The 25695-nt window shown below is 31.0% G+C and overlaps 3 protein-coding genes across 3 annotated transcripts; 2 read left to right on the top strand and 1 right to left on the bottom strand.

The window, feature by feature from the left end:
• Nucleotides 1-3720: 3720 nt before the first annotated feature.
• On the bottom strand, nucleotides 3721-6495 carry LOC124927100. Its single transcript, XM_047467448.1, has 3 exons — nucleotides 5911-6495; nucleotides 5628-5795; nucleotides 3721-5534 (listed from the first exon to the last, which is right to left on the bottom strand). Exons 1-3 carry the CDS (start codon nucleotides 6436-6438, stop codon nucleotides 3786-3788), a joined length of 2445 nt encoding a protein of 814 aa, XP_047323404.1. The 5' UTR covers nucleotides 6439-6495; the 3' UTR covers nucleotides 3721-3785.
• Nucleotides 6496-20361: 13866 nt separating this feature from the next.
• LOC124923647 (heat shock cognate 70 kDa protein 2-like) lies at nucleotides 20362-22527 on the top strand. The gene is made up of 2 exons (XM_047463609.1): nucleotides 20362-20651; nucleotides 20754-22527. The coding sequence occupies exons 1-2, from the start codon at nucleotides 20438-20440 to the stop codon at nucleotides 22499-22501; spliced, it is 1962 nt and encodes a 653-aa protein (XP_047319565.1). The 5' UTR covers nucleotides 20362-20437; the 3' UTR covers nucleotides 22502-22527.
• Nucleotides 22528-23608: 1081 nt separating this feature from the next.
• On the top strand, nucleotides 23609-24969 carry LOC124926646. Its single transcript, XM_047466916.1, has one exon. It carries the CDS (start codon nucleotides 23982-23984, stop codon nucleotides 24699-24701), a length of 720 nt encoding a protein of 239 aa, XP_047322872.1. The 5' UTR covers nucleotides 23609-23981; the 3' UTR covers nucleotides 24702-24969.
• Nucleotides 24970-25695: the final 726 nt, after the last annotated feature.

Raw genomic sequence — 25695 nt, 5'->3', positions numbered from 1 at the left:
ATATATATATATATATATATATATATATTTTAATTAAATAATTGAATATTCTAGCATATTCTTTTTGAATTAGTTGTGGCTAAATGAATATGAAGTCTAGCTAGTGGGTGACACTTGATTCCTGGTCGAATAATATGAAAGATACATGGCTAGCTATGATCACTTCATTGAAGGCATTATTATTATTTGCTCTCACTATATATATATATATATATATATATATATATATATATATATATATATATGAGTTGGAGTACTACTTCAAAATATCAATAATATATATTGTTCCTTTGGAGATATTTCATCTTCTTGTTATTTTTCTCTAGCAATTAATATTATTTAAAACCAAACTTTCTCCTATATATATAATACAATATTAATATATATTAGTGACAAAACCACTAATTAAATCAACTAATATATCTGAATATCTGTATCTCTTTTTAGTTAAGTAGAATATTATAAATTGTTAGAAAAGTTAAACTTTTTTATCTTTTAAAAGGAGACAACAGTTAATTTATATTAAAGTGAAAATAGTCAAAGTTGCAACAAGGAGAAAGAGAAATATCAATTTTGTTTTTGAAAGGATATTATTTAAATTAAATAATATTGTCATAAAATGAGAAATTTATGCTGGCTCCCAATATGGGTAGAAATATTTGTCCTAAAGTCTATTCATGATCTCAAAGGCTAGTTTGTACTTCAACAAAAAGAAAAAAAGAACCCATTTAAATAAAAAATAGTCTTGTTATAGTACTCATCGCGATTCGCACACAAGTATAGATTATAGAGGGATATGTATATTTATTTATTTGGAAACACAATTTTCCAAACAGTTTAATTTTTCACATGGACTCTGATTAATTAGAAATTAAATGATTGCAATTTCTTTTTCTAATTCTAATTCTGATCATTCCCTATAAAAAAAAGTTTTTCTAGCCGGCTCATATTTGCAATGAAATACTGTCAATGTGATAAAATTGGTAGCTAGAGAAAATAAGAGGAAGAAGACAAACTTAGACCATGGTTAAGAAAAACAAATTATTATTATTATTATATATGACCAAACTTCATGACACACAAGAATTAGCTAGCTAGCTAGATAAATAAATTAATAATGGAATTCACTTTATTAATTAACATAAAAGATAAAGTTGGGTTTAAAAAAAAAGAAATTACTTACTGCTAAAAGATGCTGGATTTTGTTTGTGGATTTGCCTATAAGGAGAAGAGATGGATATAAATAAATAAATAAATAAATAAATAATATATGTGTGTGATTTAAGAAGCAACAATATAATGCTTTAGAAAAGATGTTAATTAAAGTGGGTGGGTGTCATTTAGATATCCACTGATGAGTAGATCCCATTCCCATTTCATATTGTTATATATATGGCCATTGTAAGCTTTAATTTTTTGAATTCTAGTTAATTAATTAATTAATTAATTTATTAAATTGTGAATATCCCTTGAGCATGGGGAAAGGTCATGTGCGGGACATATATATATTAGGCCAACAATCTCGATCATGCTTGCTGCTTTCTAATTAAGGACTAAGATCTCATTATATATATATATATATATTATTATTATTAATTAATTCACAATACTATATATAAGAAGTTAGTTCAAGCAACCATGCATACATATATATGCATCATCACTAATTATTTTTTAATATGATTCTATTTTTAATATTATCTTTAGGTTTAAATAGAATTTTAAAACAATCACTTATATCAACGTCATCACATCTAAAATTATAATATATCTAATAAACATGTTATATATGATACACAAACCCATCTTAAAAACATAAAACAAATTCATTACAACGATGCTGCACTGTTATAACATCTTCTAGAAAATAACTTATGATGATAGTAAAATAAATAAATTATATTGCAAGAATTAATCAACTTTTTTTTTTTCTCTATGGATTAGCCAGTGCTATTTTTTTTTTCTTTTTTAATTCCTTGGACATATTTGGTGTATTTTTAGTTAATTTATATGGTATCTTAGATCGTTTAATTGATTCTATTTTGTCGGTGAAATATTATTTAAAAAGATAAAGAACCATAATTCATTAAAAATTGTTAATTTTAACAAAAAAATTTTTTGATTAAAAGAATTCGTTTAATATATATATTAATATATATATTGCTAAATGAATGATTAGTTCTATTTTCCCAAGTAAAACCCTTGGAAGTCCTAGAAATTAATATCAAAGATAAGGGACTATATAATTAATATTGCTATAAGCTCATCTACAATATTATTCATTATATATTCACTGACATCACTAAGAAAAAATGAATTATCCCATCAGATTGATTCTTTTTTTCAATATTAATACAATTGATTATGTCAGGAAAATAAATAATATTTTAATTAAAGAGATACTGGGATGAAAAGTTAATAGAGATCATCATCCAAATAAAGATTATATACTATTTGGATTATGCTCCACCAAGTCCACATAGTGTCTCCTCCTTCTAATATACTAACTAATATTTATTATTATTATTAATAATAAAGTAATAATGAAAATGACTGTAGTAGCATGAAAATAACAAGATATTAATATTATATTTTATTTTTTAAAAGGTAATACTATTTTAAATTGTTACTTTTATTAACAATAATAATAATATTTTGTTATTATTATTATTATTATCAAAACAACAATGTATATAGAAAATTCAAATTAAGTTTATTGTATCAAACTTAATATTTTTATTTAAGCTGAATAATTATTATCCATATGATATTTAAGAGGGAGGCTAGCCATGATAATAATAAGGTGACCATAATAAATTGAAGAAATAGATGGGAGAACTTCAAAATCAAGTAATTAATGAAATAGATGGCTATGACATAAAAGGGAGCCAAACTTGCTCAAACAAAAGAAATATTGCCCTAAATTGATTGAAAATCGAATTAATGACCTTTGATATCTTAGAAATCACTTTTATTATATCTTTTATAATGATTCTTTATATTATTATTTTCATTACCAATCATATTTGACATTTGCATATACTTAAAATATAAAATTATTTGCAACATTTAAATAAAAAGCAGAATAATACATGGTTTTGAAAAAAAAGTACAAATAATATATGATTTTCTAAATCTAGGACCACTCTGCCTCACCATGTATATACTTCCTTAGCCACTAATCAATAATAGTTTGTACTTTCGGAAGAATACCCAAGTTTGTCGTGGATTTGATATGGAATCAAGTTTGACATTTTTTTTTATTGTTTTTCCAAAGGATACACATTTTTTATTTTGTAAATAGTCATAAAGATGAAAATTTATAGTGAAACATGCAGTAGAAAAACAAAATAATACAAAACCACACAAACATGTGAAAACAAGCCCTGACATTATTTACCACGAGTCAATTATCATTTGAAGTAAAAACCAAAATCTATTAAAGACAACTCAAAATGATAACAAGAGTTCTTTTTTTTTATGTTTTTTTAAGTTACAAGATTTTCACTTTTACCCAATAAATAAATAAAATAATAAATTTAATATGGACATTTCAGTTTTAGAAAAAGTTGGCCATGCATGCATTATTAAGGAAGTTATTTTCTCCACACTACCTGCTCACATCCAAATTACACGCTAATTAATATTTGGTCGATAGTGGGAGAAAAGAAAAAGTACCATCAAATTAGATAAATTTATTATTACAAAAGAGTTGATCTTCAAATTGATCTCTCCTTAATTAAGGCTTAATTGCAGGTTTATTATGATATTATAAATTAAACTTATCAAATACGTAATTTACATACAATTTCATGCAAATCAACATGGCTTGTAGGATTTTCCCACTGTATTATTTCTTGAATCGCCTTCTCTATCTCTTTTGCTTCCCTAATCACACCATTCATGCAAAATCCAAGTGCACACAGCCCCATGCATAGCCGGCTTTGGACCATCAAATCCCCGACCCCGTCCTCCAAACCGGCCGGCCCAACTTTCTCAACCATCTCACTCGAGTGTTGTAGATACGACTTAATTATCTTCTCCATCTCTTCTCCTCCCGAGTTAGATAGCCAAATTGCACTCTCATTTGGTAATTCACCCTCTTCAAGATTATGGGATATGTCTCTTTTTTGTAGGACTTTGTTTGGGATTACTAATGACTTCATTAAACTCACTTGTTCCAAGGATTTTAAGTATGGACACAACATTTTCTTGTAAAGCCCAATATCTCCTTCTAACATATCCATTTCTTCGTTTAAGCTAGCCCTTCTTCTTATTAGTTCATGCTCCACATGCGCGATTGATTGCGTCGTGAATAGAAGGAGGTCCGACATTTTGGAAAGTGAGCCCGCTAGCTTACTATAACAGGAACCTTTGAAAGGTAAGAACCAAAAGTTGGGCTCGACTTCGGCCTCATCGATGACCTTCTTGAACTCGTTTAAATGGGATTGTAGCTTCTTTTGGAAACCATCCAAATTTTGATTTGAGTCCGACCTTGTAAAAGTAATGGAGTCAATGCACTCGTGTAAGGCTCCAAGCATTTTAGCCAATTGGGTCTTGGCCAAAGTTGAAGCTCTTGTCGGTTGGAACAAAAGATCGACCATAACCGAACAAGAAAGCCCGATAAAAGTCTCGACGATTCTGGCTATCGCGAAATCTCGTGGGCCCCCGAATCTGTTCCGGCCTAGGATCAAGACAGCTCCGATCACGGCCGAGATGCCGCCGGCAGGACCGTACATTCGACTTCGCCGGAGAAAGCTGGTGAAAACGAACCACGGGAGGAGAGAAAGGAACCTTATCTTGACATATTTTCCAAAGAAGAAACAACCCAAAACTCCATAGACAGTACCCAAAACAGTTCCTTGAGCCTTTAGGTTAGCCACTTTGAAAGCCGGCTCTCTTGCAGCAGCTAAACTGATAGCCACTGGCAAACCTGACCAAAACCCATTTGGTTTGCTATATAATGAACCCAACAAGACAGCAAGGCCTAAAGAAATTGAAGCCTTGAAGGCTGCCATGGCTCTTTTGTTCTTTGCTCTCATGGCCCAAAGATTGCTGAGCCTTGGGAAGCTGAACCCGGACTTCTCTTCTTCCTCTGTTCCTTGTTTGGTTTCACAGATTTTAGTTGAAGAATTGGCCATTGGTTTGTTAACAAGAAGGTTCAAGCAAAACATGAAGAATATAGTGGGCAAGTCTTGTAAGTTTTGAAGTGTTTGGAAGAACATGGTAGGGTTATCGACGTCATTTGATTCGGAATCTTTTGACAACGACGTCGACGAAGCATGGTCAAAAGGTAACGTGGCATTACAGTTTTCTCGTTTTAAGGTTTGAGTAAAACGGTTCTCCATTAAAAGGATCTCGTCTTTAAGTTCTTGTTGGAGGGTTTGAACCGGCCTCTGCGAGGATTGTAAGCATGCAAGAGCCATCTCCATACCCCTCAATGGAGCTTCCAGTCCTTGAAACCTATCTCCAGGGTTCATACAGTCTGGTTTCAACAAGAATTTAACAGGAAACTTCTCCCATTGCATGCTTTCCTGTTGACAATATTATTGTTAAACAAATAAATTAATTAGCATAATGAATGATTTTAATCTATTTAATAGACAGCTAGCTAGGTGCATGCTTACTTGTCTTGACTTGATCATATTTAGAAATTTGGGTGCACTAATGGCCAAGTATTTCGCTTGAGAAATAAATGATTGAGCAGATGAATTGTCATCTGCACATAATGCCTTCACAAGTAGCTTCAACCTATCCGATACATTCTCAGCCAAAAGCTTGCAATTATCTCTTACCTGAGAAATACCCACCACAAAAAGAAACAAAAGTTAGGTTATTTCGAAGACTAATTATTAATTAATAACACATGCAAGAATTAATATTATTATACATGATCACACACACACACACCTCAAGAGAAGCCAAGCTTGGAAAAGGGAGCATAAGTGCTAAAAGACACGCAATAGCTCCAAGAGCCGTACTAGCCGCAACATGAACAGGATGCATAACAGGGTGCGTATCAACTCCATTTATATAAGCAATAACATAAACCAAAACAATTTGTCCCAAGGCTATACGCTTGGCAACAAGATGCGTGGACTCCGGCAAGACCACCGCAAAGGCACTTATAGCCACCATCACAGCCGTAGTTCCCGCGGACAGCCTTGCCGGGCCTATGAGCCACAGAGCCAAGATTGCAGGCACCACTCCCTGGCACGTGGCGTAAGCCGCGTGCCAGCATCCACGCATGGAGTCTCCCAAGGTGGCGTCGGTTACTATTAGTATGACGGTCACGTAAGAGAAAGCGGGTAGAGCTAGGTGACGGTTGAGTGAGTCCGGTCCAAACAAGGTCACCCCGCCTACAAATGCGCAAGCCATGGCTGTGCGGAAGGCGGAGCCAAGACACGAGATCCAAGCTGATCTTGGTTTGATTCCCATATTAATATATTATTAAGTACAAGTTCTATAAAGAAAGAAAGAAAGAAAGAAAGAGAATGGATGATGAGAAGTTGTGAGAGGTCTTGGATCATATAGAATATATATATAGTGGAAATTAGAAAGACTTCACCAGTAATAAATTAGTAATTAAATATATAAAATGAAAAGAAAAAGGTAATGAATTAACCTTGAAATTCACATAATAATAAGGGAGATCGCACCATGAAGCCACTTTGATAATGTGACGTATTTGACACCTGAACAAGGGAAGAAGGGAGAGCTGCTATTGTCTGACCTTATTTATAACATGGTGGAATCCCATGTCACAATTCATTGTAAAGCTCTCTTACGTCCACTTAGTGGGGAAGAAAAGAAGAAATATTTAATTCTTCTCTTAATTAATACTTTTATTTTCTAGTCTAAGATTGGACTAATTAATTAATTAATTACTGTATTTAAATGTGGGTTTCAGCATTAGCTAGAACTAGTGGCTCAAAATATTCTATGCACACTATGCATAATCTAATTAATGTTCTATCTTCTCGTATCATTTTTCATCGTTACTCTCAACTTCTGCTCAATTAATTTTTATCTTCCATACCTTCATATTTCAATATCTTCCTTTTTCTTTGTTTATTGAGTTTGTTTCTCTAATTTGCAATCCTTCATTGAAATCACATAGGCCAAGCTGCAAAAACTGGCGAACAGATTGTCAAATTAATGGCCCAACTCGAGGCCACAAATACCAACAAAGAAGTGCCTCAAGTCGACATTCCCGCTGCAACAGCATTTGTTCGTGATAATCCCATCCTAGTGCTGCTTGAAGACATTAAAATAATCCATCAAACAAAAATGCACATGGTTGATGAAATGATGAGAAGGGTGTGTCAATTTATTTACTAAATATGTCTATTTGTTTAGATTATTGTCTTATTGGCTATTCATACAAATTGATTTTCATATGTTTTTATTTGATTGTTGTGTATTAATTTATTAGTTTGAGGAGATGACGAATATGAAGAAAGATCTGATTATGGTAGTTAGGGAGATAGATGCTCGACAAAAAGAGTGATTAGCTGGAATCCTCCACTCCAAACAAGAAATGGAAGTTTGATTTTAAGGATTAACTATGGTAAAACATTTTGTTATGTAAAATTTGTTGTTATTTTCGAAACCATGATCATGTAATTTATGTGGGATTTTGGTTGTTTAGGTAAACTTTGTTATGAACTTGGTAATCTAAGTATATTTCATCCCCTCTTCTAGTCTAATGGCAACAAGAGGTGGATATCCCCAGGCCTCCATGAGGTCCTGGGTTCGAGCCCGTCAGGCGGCAAGTTCTGCGCCTGGTTAATTGGTTAAGTATGTTTGCGGGCTATGTACTTAACCTGCGGGGATTAGTCGCACTCCATAGGAGTAGCGGAACCCAGCGTTCTCAAAAAAAAAAAAAAAAAAAAAGTATATTTCAATATTGTTCTATTAATTACCATAATATTTTTGTTTTATTAAATTTATTTATATCTTGTTTATGATATATACAAACATCCATTTAAGAATGAGTATAAATAAATAGAGGTTTTTTTAGAAGTTAATTAGGTATGATCGAAAAAATAGGGTCGATGAACGGTTATGATCCCTAATAACGTGATGCTGAAGATTATTTATTTCTCCTAATAATTTGTGTTTATTTTGGTTGGAATATTAAGAGAGTATTCCTCTAACGGTTTCTATTTACATAATCACAATATTCTTAATTTTTATTTGTGTAATTAATGAAAACTTTTATAATTCAAAAAGAAAAAAATTGTCACAATATTGACTTTCTATAATACAATATATTTAGTTTCAAATATTTCAAACAATATTCTTAAGAAATTTTAAACTATGTTGTTTATCATTTTTTAAAAGGTGAAATCAAATAATTGTGTTTGTTTAATAACTCAATATTCAAACACCTTCAATTATAGTATCTATTACAATTTTAATATCAAGCATATACTCTTACTTTTAATTAGAGTATTTCTTGAATTAGTATCGATAATATTATTAATGTCAAGCATATACTTTTAATTAGAGTTTCTTGAATTAATTTGTACCTATAAATTATTAATGTCGAGCATATATATTCTCTTACTTTTAATTAGTGTTATATATTTAGCTATTGCACTTTCAACATTCTCTCCTTTATTATTGTTTATTTTTAACTTTGAACACCCTTTATACCTTTCTTAATTAGAGAATCACATTCTTAGTAATCCGAGTAAATTAATACTTTTTAAATTTTAATTTATAAATAATTAATATTATTACAAAACTCAGCCCAATTATGAACCATTTATAACACTAAGACTTCAAACTAAGCTCTGTTCTTGATCAAGCTTTTGTCCGGCATTAATTGCAATACCCCAATTGTAGCTTCTTAAATATTATGGTTTTAATCTTTTCATCCATTTTCTGCTCTACTTTTGGGTCATGTTTTCCATATATATGTATGCTTATCGACATTTTTCATGATAAAAAATGATATAACATGTATAAATAATGCAATGTATGTGAATGTATCAAGAAAAAACTTCTAATAACAAGTAACACAGAAACTTCTAATAACAAAAGAAAATCCAACATAATCATAAAGTGATTAGGTGAAGGAAGATCTAGTCAAAAAATGTGAACTTATCAAAGTCAAAAGGCACAACTCCACTTATCATTCAACTCAAATTTAATTTCTCGAGTTTTATTTTCTTTGCAAGCTAGTTTAAACACAAAATTTAAAAAGTGAATACTTTTTTTTCACATTATGCCACGACTAACATCGCAAAGAATAAGTGCACCAAGGATTAATAGAAAATCATTACAAATTAACCAAGACATATCATGGATGGTTATAATTTCATTATTAAAAGAAAAAACATTATACAACATTAAAACTAAAAAAACAGGGAATAAAATCACATGTTAGCGGATCAATGCTCATCATACATAGACAAAAGGGAATAAAAGTCACCTATAAGCCGATGTCACTTGTGCCGGGAGATGGTGAACACTACTTCATACATTCTTTTGCATTGTCCTTAAGTTGAACCCATTTGGAGTTTATTGTGGAGGAATCTCAGAATTAATTGGGTTATACAAGGGATAATCAACGACTTTTTGTCTAAATGGGTGGATCAATGCAAAAATATTGGGCTTGAACAAAGTGGAATTTATAATTCCACTTATCATTTGGTGGACGATATGACTTGAAAAAATATATAGACAACAGAAAAAAGTCCAACAAAATTCTCAAGAGCCTTCTTTTGACCACCCTCGTGGAGATTAGGATGGGCAACACGGTTGGTTCTGTTGGATGCATCGCTCTTTTGTTTTTTAGAACACGTGTTTAACCGGGTTGTCTCAGAGTTTTGGTTTTTGTTGTTTTGGTTTCTAGCTAGTTTGTGCCGGTTCACTGAATGATTTGTGGTTATTTTTGTTGGCGTGAGAGTCGGCCATGAGCATGTTCCATGGGTGGATTTTGGTTTTGGGCTTGTTCCCTTAAGATTTTCTTTTTTGACATATTGAGATTCACTGATCTGGTTTTGCCGGTGACAGTTGTTATTATTTATTTTTTTATGTGAATATATATATCACACCCAATCCAAACAACTTCAATTCCTAGATGAAATATTCCTAAATTGAAAATGGAGGCATTTGAGAAATTCTCTCTTGTTCCAAATTACAATGGACGTTCAAAAAATCTACAAACTTAATTAGATCACATTTGATTATGATATAAATTGAATAAGACGTAACAAATAAATTAAATCATTTGTGGTAAAAGTTGAAATGATAGGACCCACACCACAACTCTAGATCAATTGCTGTAAAACAAAATCATTTAAATTTAGGTAATGAATTATATATAAATGAGGAGTCACGATTAAACAAGGTTAGTGTTGCTAAGATAAACAAAACCATGATGGAGACAAAATTGACCACCACTACACTTCAACAAGAAATATTTTCTATCAGAACAATCAGGGTCATTATCGTAAAGTAATTGTTTCATTGTTTTGTTTATAATTATATATATATATAATAATAATTTTAATATATTTTATATTCTATAGCAACTAACTAACATGTATATATATATATATATGTATATATATATGTATATATATATATATGTATATATATATGTATATATATATATGTATATATATATATGTATATATATATATATTAATTTAATTATTAAATAATTAATATTGAATCAAACTAACCCTAATGAATATTCTTAAATTAACAGGAGCCGTGATACAGATATCGTGGTGGCCAACATACGTTCATGCCCTACAACTATTAGGCACCTCCCCTAGTTGCTGTAGCAAAAGCTTCTTTTGGATTTATGTATTAAATATGAAAAAAAGAAAAGAAAACAAGAACCACACATTCTTTTTAAAATTCATGTTATGTTTTAAGTAACGTAGTTATACTTTATGGGTGAGTTTGATGTTATCGGTACATGTATTGCATGTATCTATTAAGAAAGCTACACATGTATAAAGAAAAAAAATCAATAAATAAGGGAGATCATGTTTCACTTTTGTGTATAGGTGTTACTTCATCAGTGGGATACAGATAGTGCATGTACGGGTATTATCGAATTAGTAATACTTTATGTTTTAAGTAACATAGTTATACCGGATTTGTTTTTTTTTAAATATGAAAAATGATTGTGAGAGGGAATTTGAGAGATGAAATATGGGAGAGAATGACGTGGTGCAATCTGATTGATCGAAAAAATAACATAATTTATTTATTTTTTCTCACCTTATCCTTTATCAAATTTTCAAACATATTGCCTCCCTCTCTTTTTGTTCCCTCTTAAAATATATAAAATATATAACATAATTACAATATGAAATAATACACATTGACAAAAACATGTAACTACTAATGGTTAAATGTATAAAAATTGATTAGAAAAAGAGAAATGATTGAGGAGAAAATTTGAGAATGAATGACGTGGCCTAATTTATTTGGTTGAAAAAATTATAATTTTTTTTCTTTTTTTTCTACTCACCTTTTATTTTTTTCCAGCTATGGTGACATTCCCTCTCACTATCACTCCTCTTATAAAAAATTATCATCTTTATATATATATTTCAGACTTAAAAATACACTATCACTCCTCTTATAAAAAATTATCATCTTTATATATATATTTCAGACTTAAAAATACAATTTAATTCAATCATAAACCAGAAACATGTGAGGTTTTGGATTGACAAAATAATGGTGATAACTAAAACAACAAAAATTTCAAAAATCAAAATGCATATTAAATATCAATGTATAAAAACATCTGGATCTAGATTTTTCAATTATTTTTAATAATTTAACAAATTAAAAGCTAAAATAATTTATCTTTTTATAATCAAATAATAATTTTTAAATTTTAAAAAAATCCTAAATAACTCAATATCAAATACTCGTCTGATTAAAAGTCAATCAGAAAGTAATTTTAAGAAACAATAGTCAATATCGAAAAGATGAAAAAATGACCATTTCAATTTTCATTAAAAATGCATTAAATTAAAGTATAATATAAATTTAAAGGTAAGGTAAAAATAACAATATTTCATTCAAGGTTATAAAACGAAATGAATTAATGTGTTCATAAAAAACCACATCATCTAAGTATCTAATATTACAAATCTAGGTCCTCATATATATATATATATATATATATATATATATATATATATATATATATATATATATATATATATATACTTGTTTTTCTTTTTTACAAAACAAAAATATGGATCAAAATAATTTTGCTTTGTCAGTATTATTTACCTTTAACACTAACTAAGATAATTTAAGTTTCAAAATATTTCTTAAAATTAAAAATCATGAATTTAATTTCCATGATGTATGTAATGGTCATACTGACATCTTATATATAAAAAGAATGCATACAACTTCCTTGTTACATTATAGGTAATTTGGAGAGGCATTTGAATTCCTACATAGAATAAAAATTGAAAATAGTTAAGCTTAATTACCATAGTTATATATATTATTAAGTTATAATATAAATATTAGACAAATCGTTAAAATGTTCATTAATTATATATAAGAAATAGAGAATTAGGATGATGTATGATAAAATGAAATGAAATGAAATGATATGGAATCCGTCCTTTGTTTTGTAGAAGCCACGTCACACAAACGGCGTGGTTCTTTTAGGAATGTGAAAGGTCATGTTTTGGCCCGGTCGATGACGTTGGAGTTTCCGGTCGTGGTTGGGATCTGAGTGGCAAACGGTGGCGTCCCACTTTCGGAGTTTTTTAACCTCACAAATCTCAAAGTGACCCACTCATTTTTTATAATATATATAATAATAATCTTTTACTTATTGCTTTTCTAATGTAAGGATAATGTTTTTAGGTTGCTTTTCTTAGTTTTTTTTTCTTTTCACGTGAAAAACATATCACCATCATTCAAAATATCTTAATTATATTTACATCATAAATTTTCAAACAAATAACACATATTTACTTATTCCAAATAAATTAGATTTTGAAAAATTCAATTTGATTAATTCACGAGTTTGAATCGGGACCGAACCCCGAAAGTTGGATATTTCTGGGGCCTATGTAACTTTTTTTTTTTTTTTTAAATATAAGATGTATAAAAGATTAATCTAAAATTAACCTAGTTTTAGTTTAGTTAGTTACTTATTTATTTTATTTTTGTGAAAAAAGGTAAATTTATATTAAAAATGATAAAAAGCGTTTAATCACAACCACAAAGAATGACATTAAAATAATATAAAAAAGAAAAACATTACTCAATAGGTTATCGAGCTAGTAAATCTTCGAGAAGAATGATTAATTTCCCGACGGACTCTACCGACTTTCCGGACCGAATCATTAAAAATGTAATAATAATAACATTATGAATGATACACATTGGACGACTACGATCATTGAAAGTTCGACGATTTCTCTCAAAATAGATGGTCCACCAAAGAGTAATTGGGATAAAATCCAAATATGTAGGTCTGTCATATCAGTCGCATCAATTCAAACTTCTCAGCAACTAACTAAGGACTCGGGCATCAACCAATGAATCTCATTAATACCCCTCAAAAGACTCAAGATACTAGTCACTCCTCGACAATACAAAAATAAGTGAGTTATCGATTCAACCTCATCGTGACACATACGACTAACCATAATACAACATTTTTCATGCACATATTATCCGTTAGAATTACACTGTGACAAATGCTACATCCAAAGAACGAGATATTGGGTAGAATTTTTGACTCTCAAAGTTTCCCCCAACAAAAGTTATATAGAATCATCTTAGCGAACAACTTGTAGCAATTTCCCACATGGAAACTATCTATGTCTTGCCAACGCATAACGTCTTATTCAGACGAAGATACTTATTTGCGCCTTACAAAAAGTAAATTCTATTATGAGACGAATTATCTCTAATGTTTATCTCCTTCTATATCTAATTTGGCTAGTGAAACCACTAGATCGATGATCAAACATGTCATTGACTGTTGAATTTCTACATATAAAAATGGAAGCAACCTCAACATACGTCGTAGCTAAACTTTTCACACTACATCAAATGTCGTCCCAAAAATTGATCGAAGAACCATCCCCATAATTAATCTAGATTGCTCACAATTTTTTCACATAGAATAAATTCCCCTCCAAATGTTATACTCCGATGAACAATTAGACATTTTGGTGAACCAACTAGACCAATTGTGACAATACTTATATCAAAGACTATTCGACTCAATATCAAATTATCTACTGCACCATTTTGATAGAATAGCCTTATTAAAGGAAATAAGATCTCGAATATCACACATCCTTGATCTTTAAAACATTTAACCTTATCTCAAATAACTAAATGAAAAAACGATGAGTTAGAAGATTCTCAAAGAAATGTACATATTATTCTCTCCATTTTCATCGCCACACTCTTGGAGAGAATGAATAAAAAATCATATATGTGGGAATAAATGACAACACATTCTTCATGAGGATTAACTGACCCCTTTCGAGATTATCTTAATTTTTTATCTAGACAATTACATTTCATTTTAGCGATAATCGGCCCCAAGAGATCTTGGATCGTAATTTAGCATAAAATGACATACTAAGATATGTTGACGGAAGACCATAAATTCTGAACTCAAAAGATGTACACCGAAAAACCATAAAATATCTTGAAGGTGTTTAAAATTCTTGTAGGTATTTTGAACCAGGTAGAGCGTATCGTCAGCGAAAAAAATGTGATCCAAAAGCTCACTATACGGATGAGTCTCGAGTTTTCTGCGAAATCCATCATTTTTAGAGGACTTTCATAACAATAAAAAATAAAAAAGAAGAGAGTAGATCACCATGTCTGATCTCTTAGGAACTCTCGAAAAATCCATAAGAACTCTCATTAACATTGACATAAAACTTAACCGTCGAGATACAAGATTTAATCCAACCAATCCATTTCGCACACATTCTAATTATGTCTATCTCATCAAACAAAAACTCACAATTGACATAATCATAAACTTTTTCGATGTTTAACTTGATAAAAACACATTTGTCACCTCTTAAATTAGTTGAGTCAATGAATTAATTGACTATTAATACAACATTATAAATTTGACGACATTTGATTAACGATATCTGATTACTATATATGACTGTCTTTAACACCCTCTACAACCTATTGACCAAATTGTTTTGCGACAATCTTATAGAAAGATGAAACGAGACTAATAAGCCTAAAGTTTTTCACATCAATAGTTCTTTGAGCTTTACGAATGAGATATATCAAAATAGAGTTTTAATTCTTGTCAAATGATGAAGAACGATAAAAATGATCAATTATTTCCATAATTCCAGTCTTAAGAAAATGTCACGCTTTTTTAAAACAAGGCAAAGTAAACCCGTCGCATTCTGGCGCTTTATCATGTCTACATCCATTAATGGTTCATCAACCTTCTTCAACGAAAAACGAGCCTCCAACATATCTTTTTGTATTGTACTTATTGAATCAAAAGTAATATCATTAAATTTAGGTCTGACCTTAAATGACTCTTCAAATAAACCCTTATAGATTTTGACAATACACTTTTTAGTTCACTATTATGAACTTTCTCCCCAATCGAGATCAAATTAATCACATTATTTTTTATTTGCGTGTTAAGAATCGCATGAAAAAATTTGGTGTTTCTATCTCCGTCTCTTAACCATTAAGTTGGTTATCTCTTTTATTAGCATAGTAATTATAAGTTTAGTACTGTTTAAATCTTAGGAATTTTTATTTATTTTGTATAAAGGACTCCCTAAGGTGGGGGCATTTATATGCAAATAAATATGTTGCATTATCCTTCAATTATGTCAGGTTAATTATAAGTTCTTCATCATTAAAAAAAATAATTAAATAAAAACACTTGCAACAAAAATAATATAATCTTAAAATTAATGAATGTAGAGACATATTTAATCTCAAAAAAGATTATTTGTAAAGAGTTAAAAATCACCCCTTCAGATATAACTAAAATGATCAAATTTTATTCATTTTCACTTCATTTTATTTTTGTCTTAATCTAAGAAAAGAACAAGATTAACAATGTTACTTAAGTGTTTTGTTACAAAAATAATTAAATCATCAACCGTACACTTAAGTAACATTGTTATATATATATTACTTTTATTTATTTTTAATATTTTTTAAAATAATATTTTAACATTAAAAATAACTGAACTTAATTAATTATATATATTATTATAAACTTAATAATATAGGGCAAGTGTTTAAACTTTAAAATAAACATATATATTTTTTAATGCCTGTCTTTTATCTCTAATAAGATTGTTGACATAGCCGACTTTGGAGATTAGAGTCAGCTTGTTGAGTCCTTTTTACTAGGGTTAGAACTTTATGTGCAATTCATTTTTTTTTTTTTTTGACTAATCAGTTTAAATTGAATTCGAATAAATATTAAAAAGTAATACACAGACTTAAATTGAATTTTGAAAATAAAATGAAAAATTGTAAGGAGGTTTAAGTATAAAAAAAATATAAAATAAGTGGTTATATGTTTGGTATTTTTTAATCCATCAAACAATAATATACAAAGCAAATTTATAGATACACAAATTTGAACTTGACTAAATAAAAGATAAGGATCGATTAATATATAGTTTAACTAAATTATTCTGCAATTTTGGACCTAGTAGATATCCGTTACATATTGTACTTTAATTAGAGTATTAGTCGTGGAGAATTTTGAAAAAAAATATAGGTTTACGAAGAAAAAAAAAAAAAGATTATGATAAGTAAATGTTTCATATGTTTGTAATGAAAAAACAATTAGTAATCTTCTTTACCAAAACACTATTCTAAGATAACTAGTATTTAGAATGTTATGAAACTTTAACGATATTGATTGGGTCATGTGTTACACAATTAAAGGTTACATTATTAATCCTTTCCATTTCACTTTATAAATTTGTTTTTCTATCAACGTGGAAAACATATAATTAAGATTAGATCCTATTGATAACCTTAATTAGCAAGATAAAATCTGGATTATTTCATGAGTTTAGAAAAAAGTTAGTAATTTTAATTCGATTGAAACTCAATTAAATTTATCGATTTGGTAGCCATTGGAAAATGATTAATTTCCTTCTACTTCATGCGTACCCACAATTCACATTAACAATATAAAATCAGCATAAATATTTGTTAAAAATTATTTTATGTCCATCAGAGTTTGTTACTTAATCTTGGTCGAAATTTGGGGCCTAATTCAAAAAAATATTATTTTTAATTTACTTGTATGTTGTATTAAAAATATTTAATAATTTTATTTAAATTAATAAAAATATATAGTTGTACCTGTTTAAATGTATTAACATCACTTTTAAGTTCATTGTTTTTGAAGTGAAGCCGCCCTATTAGATTCTTTAATTATTTTTTGGAACTTCTCTCGATCTTGGATCTCCCAAATCTAGATCTGGACCTGAATCAGAATGTGTGATGTGTTTGAGTTTAGGCCTTCCAACCCTCTATCGATAGTCTTTAATAATTCTTGAGAAAGAACAAGTCTTCCACATTTAGTCTAATAAGAGAAACATAATAGGTAGGTTATTTATATGGGTCAGGAATCTAACCCTAATATACTCATTTACTATTCGACCCATGAACAAAATAATAAATGGTATTTTTGCTTTTACACAAATATATCCCCATATTTATTTTAAATATCTAAATAAGCCCATAATTTTTATACTTAATAAATCATTTTAATTAGGCTTTAATATTTGCATGTATTTATGAGGAACATAGATTAATTATATGTATCTCTAGTCATTATTAATAGTCTACCCGTAAAGGAAACCATTGCTTGACCTGACTATTTTCCACCATCTGATCTCATGATCACCTCCATAATCCTGACTAGTGACAAATCAATTTAATTTGTTTGACGAATTTCGGTGGACTTATTTTTTTTGACAAATCATGGTTAAAACTAACTTACATTGTAATATGGTTTGAATATTAATGTTGACACGCGGTCGATACAAATTTAATTTTTCTTGGACTGCCATTGAATGTTCACTTTATTAAATACTTTCAACCATATATAAGCATATAATGGTTGAATCGATCATTATAATTTATATCAGAGTTAATAAAAACAAGATTCTCAACTTATATTAAGCTATAAAACACAACTATATAATCCATATGGACATATATATGGTGAAGAATAGAAAGAATGGTGTTATTATTTTGTTAAATTTAGATAAGGATGGTATTTTAATTAACTAACCCAATGCAACGCATGGGACATATATATATTAATTTATGGTGCATGAATTAAGAAGCTAATTATAAGAAAGATAATGATGTATATATATATATGCCTTTATATATTATGAGTACTGGAGAAAGTTAAAGTATAAAATGGGAAGGCGGCTATGATCTGCTAGGCTAGCTGCATGCATATTATTATAAGTGGCTAGACCTAAAAAGATGTTATCAACAGCTAGCAAAGCAAGTGGAGTGGAGTCCAATTAAGGAGTTTGAGGTTAAGAACCTAACTAAATGAAAATTTTAAAAGTCCCCAATTTATAAAATATTTCTCCAATCCTTAGATCTCAAATTATAATATCTATATTCAAAGTAATCTGCGGCTTCTCGTCTCTTTTTTTTCTTTGAGATTGAGTCAAACTCATGATCAACTTTGTCTCATCCCTTTTCCACCTCTTGTCCACAACTTGACCTTTATCTCTATACCTTAATATATATTGATAATATATTACCTACTACTCTATTATTTTTTTTATTTTCTAAAAAAAAAACAAGTAATGAACACCCATGAGATGAGATAAAGAAAAAAAAAACTATGAATTTAAGTGAATATTACATGTTAAATAACAAAACATGGATTATCATCTTTGCAACATGTTTAATTATATATGGGAATATATATTAGAGAGATTAGTTTTGTTTAGTCATATATATCCATATTGAGTTGGGTTCTTTCAAGAACTTGATCTTATGAGCCAGTGCCCTTTCATTTCACTGATCTTGTTGTCTAGGATCATAATCTTGATTCATTATGCTCATCTATATATGTTTTCTTTATGATTTCATTTTGTCTTTTATGTAGCTTCTGTTGTAATTTGAATTGTAACTGATTTATTTTCTCCATGTAAAACTTATAAATGCAAAGATTTTCACTAATTCATGAGCCCCTAAACCTTAATTGCAAACATGATGTTAAACTTTCGGGGTTGATAATTCAACCCAAACCTTAATTGGGTTGATTGAATTTTAATGGACTTTTAAATTTAATGTGAGCTCTATAATTTTGTAAGAAACTAAACCAGTTGAGATATCATAGCCCAAGTTATATGAGTTGACCCAATTAGTGGGCTTTGTTCTGTTTTCCTTCAGGAAAAACAAATAGGGCAGCCCAGGGATTATTTGATTTGCGCACTTAGGGTTTTGCAACCCAGGCTTGCCTGAATTATCATATTTGAAAATATAGTAGAGAGGAGATGAATGTAATGAATGATATTATTAGTAATATAATTATATATTTTAATTTGAATTGATTTAAAATATAAATTTGGTTAACTCCAATTGGATGAATTCAAATTTGGTTGGATACTAACTATTAAACTCATACTAAGATAGATCAAATTGGATGATGATTGTGAATTTAAAGTTAAAAAGAAAAATTTGTTTTCAATAATTCAGAAAATTCAAACATTTATAATTTTAAATCATATTTTCATAGTTTCCCCATTTTTTTAAACTCATAGTATAGTCATACTTTATTTTAACGGGTTAAAATATTTTCAATAAAAATAAATAATAACGAAACAAATTTTGTTCGATTCAGTTTTTAATACAACTTTTTTATCGATAAATAATTTTATCTATTCATTTTTTCATAATTATCTTGTTGTCTACCTTATAACATGATATTCAAACTTACAAAATGAGATTAAATAATAATAACCTCCATAAAATACAAATTCTTCAAAGAATTATCACTTTAAAGACACTACTAGAGTTTTAATTATTTTTATTATAATAATTTGTTGTCGGTTATAAAAAGAAAATAGATTTAAAAAGGAAGTAAAAGAAGATAAACAGGGCAGTTAAGTTGAAATCAGACGGTCAAGATCATTCCACATGTAGAGATAGGAAAATTCTGGAAGAAACTCGTGCATTCTTGCTGGCGGGAATTAGTAAATGAACAAATATAGCCGCTTCTTCGTCCTCATCGTGTCACCGCTAGATCCTTCTCGACTCACCCGCCCTCTCTCTTTATAACATCATCGTCCCATCTCATCCATCTTCATCTGTCTAAATTCAATCTATTCTAACGTTATCTAAAGTGATTGTTCAATTGATCTACTGTTTTGTTTTGTTCGTGAGGAAGAAAAACATGTCTGGAAAAGGCGAAGGACCTGCTATTGGAATCGATCTCGGAACGACATACTCCTGTGTCGGTATCTGGCAGCATGATCGTGTCGAGATCATCGCAAACGATCAGGGCAACAGGACGACCCCTTCTTATGTTGCATTTACTGATACTGAACGTTTGATTGGCGATGCTGCTAAGAATCAAGTCGCCATGAATCCGACCAATACTGTTTTCGGTAAGTTCTTCTACCTTTACTGTTATTTGTTTACATTAAAGTACCGTATGATATGAAATAGAATCAAAAGTCAAAACCGAATATATGTTTTTTTGTTTTCAGATGCTAAGCGTTTAATAGGGAGAAGGTTTAGTGATCCGTCAGTGCAAGATGACATGAAACATTGGCCATTTAAAGTTGTAGCTGGTCCAGGTGATAAGCCAATGATTGTTGTCTCTTACAAAGGAGAGGATAAACAGTTTTCTGCTGAAGAAATCTCTTCAATGGTGCTCGTGAAGATGAAGGAAGTTGCAGAGGCGTATCTAGGTACAACGATCAAGAATGCAGTCGTTACTGTCCCTGCTTATTTCAATGATTCCCAGAGGCAAGCGACTAAGGATGCTGGCGTAATCTCGGGACTCAATGTTATGCGTATAATCAACGAGCCGACAGCAGCAGCTATTGCATACGGTCTCGACAAGAAAGCGAGCAGTTCTGGGGAGAAGAACATTCTGATCTTTGATCTCGGGGGTGGGACTTTCGACGTTTCTCTTCTCACGATTGAAGAGGGTATATTCGAGGTTAAATCCACAGCTGGAGACACCCATTTGGGAGGTGAAGATTTCGATAATAGATTGGTAAATCACTTCGTTCAGGAATTCAAGAGGAAGCACAAGAAGGATATTAGTGGAAATCCAAGAGCTTTGAGGAGATTGAGAACCGCCTGTGAGAGAGCAAAGAGGACTCTTTCTTCGACCGCACAAACTACACTGGAGATCGATTCCTTGTTCGAGGGAATCGATTTCTACACCACGATCACCCGGGCAAGATTCGAGGAGCTGAACATGGATTTATTTAGAAAATGTATGGAGCCAGTGGAGAAATGTTTGAGGGATGCAAAGATGGACAAGAGCAACGTCCATGAAGTTGTTCTTGTCGGTGGCTCGACCCGTATTCCAAAAGTGCAGCAACTTCTGCAAGATTTCTTCAATGGAAAAGAGCTCTGCAAGAGCATCAACCCCGACGAGGCCGTCGCCTATGGAGCCGCGGTTCAAGCCGCTATTCTGAGTGGAGAAGGCAACGCGAAAGTTCAAGACTTGCTCTTATTGGATGTAACACCACTCTCCCTCGGCCTTGAAACCGCAGGTGGAGTCATGACAGTTCTGATTCCTCGTAACACAACGATTCCAACGAAGAAGGAGCAAGTGTTCTCCACATACTCTGATAACCAACCTGGAGTGTTGATTCAGGTTTACGAAGGAGAGAGGACAAGGACAAGAGACAACAATTTGCTGGGGAAATTCGAGCTGAGCGGTATCCCACCTGCCCCAAGAGGGGTACCTCAAATAACCGTTTGCTTCGACATAGACGCTAACGGTATCCTGAACGTGTCGGCGGAGGACAAGACGACAGGACAGAAGAACAAGATCACGATTACAAACGATAAAGGCCGGTTGTCCAAGGAGGAGATAGAGAAGATGGTGGGTGAGGCTGAGAAGTACAAGGCGGAAGATGAAGAGCACAAGAAGAAGGTGGAAGCGAAGAATGGCTTGGAGAATTATGCGTATAACATGAGGAACACGATTAAAGATGAGAAGATAAGCGGGAAGCTAGGCCAGGCTGATAAGAAGAAGATCGAGGAAGCTATAGAAGGTGCTATTTCCTGGTTGGAAGGGAATCAGCTGGCTGAGATTGAGGAGTTTGAGGATAAATTGAAAGAGCTGGAAGGTGTATGCAATCCTATTATAGCCAAGATGTATCAGGAAGGTGGTGCACCCGATGGAGTCCCCATGGATGAAGGTGATGGTCCTGGTGCTAGCCGTGGTGGTGGTGGAAGTGGCCCTGGACCGAAGATTGAGGAAGTAGATTAAGTTGCATTCCCTGTTTTTGAATGTTTTGATCAGTATCAGGTTTGGTTACCAAACCTGTATTATGCATGTTTTCTTCTATGTTTTCTGAATAAAAATGTCTCAATACTGTTTGTTAAGAAGAACAATATTATATGATAGTGTCTAATATTTTGATATAATCTTTTGCGGTCGGTGGTTTAATTAATCTTGGTCGATGTACTTTGGGCAATTAATTTTAGAGTTTGTTGTTTTGTTATGAATAGTAGCCTATTTAGCACTTTTTTTGTTAGTTGATGACTCGGGCACATGTGATAAAAGGTAGTAGAATAACATAGAAATCTCATTGGTTTTTTTCCTTGAAAATAGATATCCAAGTCTCCACACATAATCTTTTATAACCTTACACTATTTTCATCATAAATTCTTTTAATTATTTAGACCCTTAAAAAATGTCATTTCAAACAAGAATACAAAGAACTATAAAAAAAATCCAAATTTGGTTTCACATCAAAATGAAAACCAACATCCCAATTAAAGAAATATTCTCTTTTTTTTCTATTTTTTTTTGAAATTTTAAGAAAATAACATAAACTCACCCTCATTAATTTCTTCAAAAAGAGATAATTATAAGAATATCTTAACATGACCAATTAAAAAAAAAAACTAAAAAACGAGCTTATCTCAAATAGATAAGAGAAGTCTAATAATGCACAATCAGATATGGCTAAGAATGTGACTATTTGAAGCAATTATATTTTTAAAAGTTTTATTTCAAATTAAATTAAATTAAATTATATTATAATTAATTAATATAAAGCTCATTAATTAAAAAAAAAAAAAACAAATGGTGAGTGGTCTGAATTCAATTATTGTTCAGTCCCTACCAAATATTGATATAAATTGTTATTCTATTTGTCAAATAATATGCATCAAAATTCAAATTACTGAATTGTTATAACTTATAAAAAATTTAAAAAAAAATATTCAATAAATAATTTAATTAAATGAGACTTACATAAGATATGAAACTGTAAAAATGAAATATAATTAAAATCAAATTAAAGCAATCTGTTATACAAAAACAAACAAAAAAATGGAAAAATAATATATGGTAGATGAAAATCTGGTTGGAGACGACACATCAGTGCTGCTTTATGAAACCCGTTGGTGTGTGTGTGTGTGAGAGAGAGAGAGAGAGAGTCTGAGTTTGTTTGTTCTTTCTTCGTCTTCTTCGAGAGGGTCTCGTGAATTTCTGTTTGCAGTCCAGTCTGAGAATTGCTACAGTAAAAAGAAGAGCACCCATGGAAGAAAGAAAGGATTTTGATTGGTAAATCAATTTCCATGGAGCCGTTTCTCTTCTGTAAGAGGTTAGCATCGTTCTGTATTTTACTGTATTTATCAACGGACCTTCATTTCATCTGTTATGGAACTCTATCCTATTGAATCTCCAATACCCTTCAGCTTTTAAGCCTCTGTGAACGATTTTCCTTGTATAGAGAGAATGACATCTTTCAGTTTTCTGGGAATTGGATTAAGTTTCGCATTTGGGTGTATGCTTTTAGGGCTTGTTGCAGAGCTTTACTACCTTTTATGGTGGAAGAAGAGAATCTCGAGTAGAATTACAGAAGACCATTACAGTAGTAGCCAAAGTGACGTTGGTAAAAAACCATCGCATTTGTTTTGTGGACGTTCTTTACCTTTAAGCAGATGCATTGAGAGTAGTAGTATTGGTGATGAGGTGACTGATCAGATTTCGTCTACAGACGCCATTGTTGAACATGAAGGGGACCTTGAATTGGGAATTAGAGGAGTGGTGAAAATGGGGAATGGGGAAGAAGGTGCAGAGTGTGAGATAATGAGGATGTATAATATGTGTGGGCCACCTAGGTTTTTGTTTACAATTAAGGAGGAGACAAAGGATGAATTAGTGGAATCAAATGATGATTATGATGATAGGAAATCAAGAACAAGAAGCATGAGCGATGCCCCTTTCCTTTCTCCGTTGGGTTCACCAGTACTGAAAACCCATAATCATCATCACCATGGATATAATATGAATCCCCTTTTTGAGCATTTTACAGAGGTTGAAGAAGAAGTGATGAACAGGGTGAGATGTTCACCCCCTCCAAAGTTCAAGTTCATGAGGGACGCTGAGGAAAAGCTGGTCAGGAAATTGATGGAAGAAGCTCAGATTAAGAAAGCCGCCGCTGCAGGAAAATGATGAGACCATATCATTATCATCATCATCACCATCATCGATCATGAATCATGAAATCATGATCTTTCGCTCCCCCTTGTACATTCAAAACCAATCCCCATTGAATGTTTCTTTGGTTCTTCCCCAACCCAAAATTAAGCTCACCATTGAAGAAGAGAGATTCTTGCTATTGATTCCTCATGTTGATTATTCTTCTTATTATTATTTCTATGATCATTAAGACTCAATTTGTCTATGAGTGTGTTTATGGATTTGAGTTTTTTATTTTGAATTTGCTGTCATATTCATGGATATTCTGTTTCCTTCATTTTTGGCAGAGTCTATCAAGAAGAAAGTGCACAGATTGATTAATGGATGAATCAAATATTCAATGGGTTATTAAATTTTAATCTCAAATAACTCAACGAATTCAAATAAAAAAAATATAAAAATTGTGACCCACATTTTGGATTCCAGTTTCAGATTATTTATTGTTATAGTTCCTATAATTCAAAATTCTTGAAATTCAAAAAAAAGTAATGTATAACAATCATGTTGATTTAGTACTGGCGAAATGCTTTTTACAGTGAGTGCATACAAATTTTAAATATAATAAAACGATTTATTAACAAAAATAAAAACTAATTAAAAGCTGTCTAATGCCACAAACCGACCATTGCTAATTTTCTTTTCAAAATGATTGAAGTTGGGACTTGGGAGGGATGCCTCCTTCAAAGATTGATTTTTTTTTTTAGAAAAAATAAATTCAATTCGGTTTATTCTGCATTATTTGATAAAATTCAATTTATTTAATAAAAAAAAGGGTTAGACATGATTGATTCAACTTGTTATTACAATTTATTTTATATTGTCAAACTAGCCCATGGTATATGTGTGTGTGTGTGTGTGAGAGATAGAAAAGAGTAGACAAGACTTGGTAAGGGTCCATGGGCCATGGGCTGGCAACCATGCACTGAAAATAGAGCTTGCAATCTTCCAAAAAAAACATTAACTGGTC

The sequence above is a fragment of the Impatiens glandulifera genome, chromosome 2, assembly GCF_907164915.1.
Source record: "Impatiens glandulifera chromosome 2, dImpGla2.1, whole genome shotgun sequence".
Taxonomy (NCBI): Eukaryota; Viridiplantae; Streptophyta; class Magnoliopsida; order Ericales; family Balsaminaceae; genus Impatiens; species Impatiens glandulifera.
Note: the sequence above shows the minus strand (reverse complement) of the source record. Positions and strands in the feature narration are given on the sequence as shown.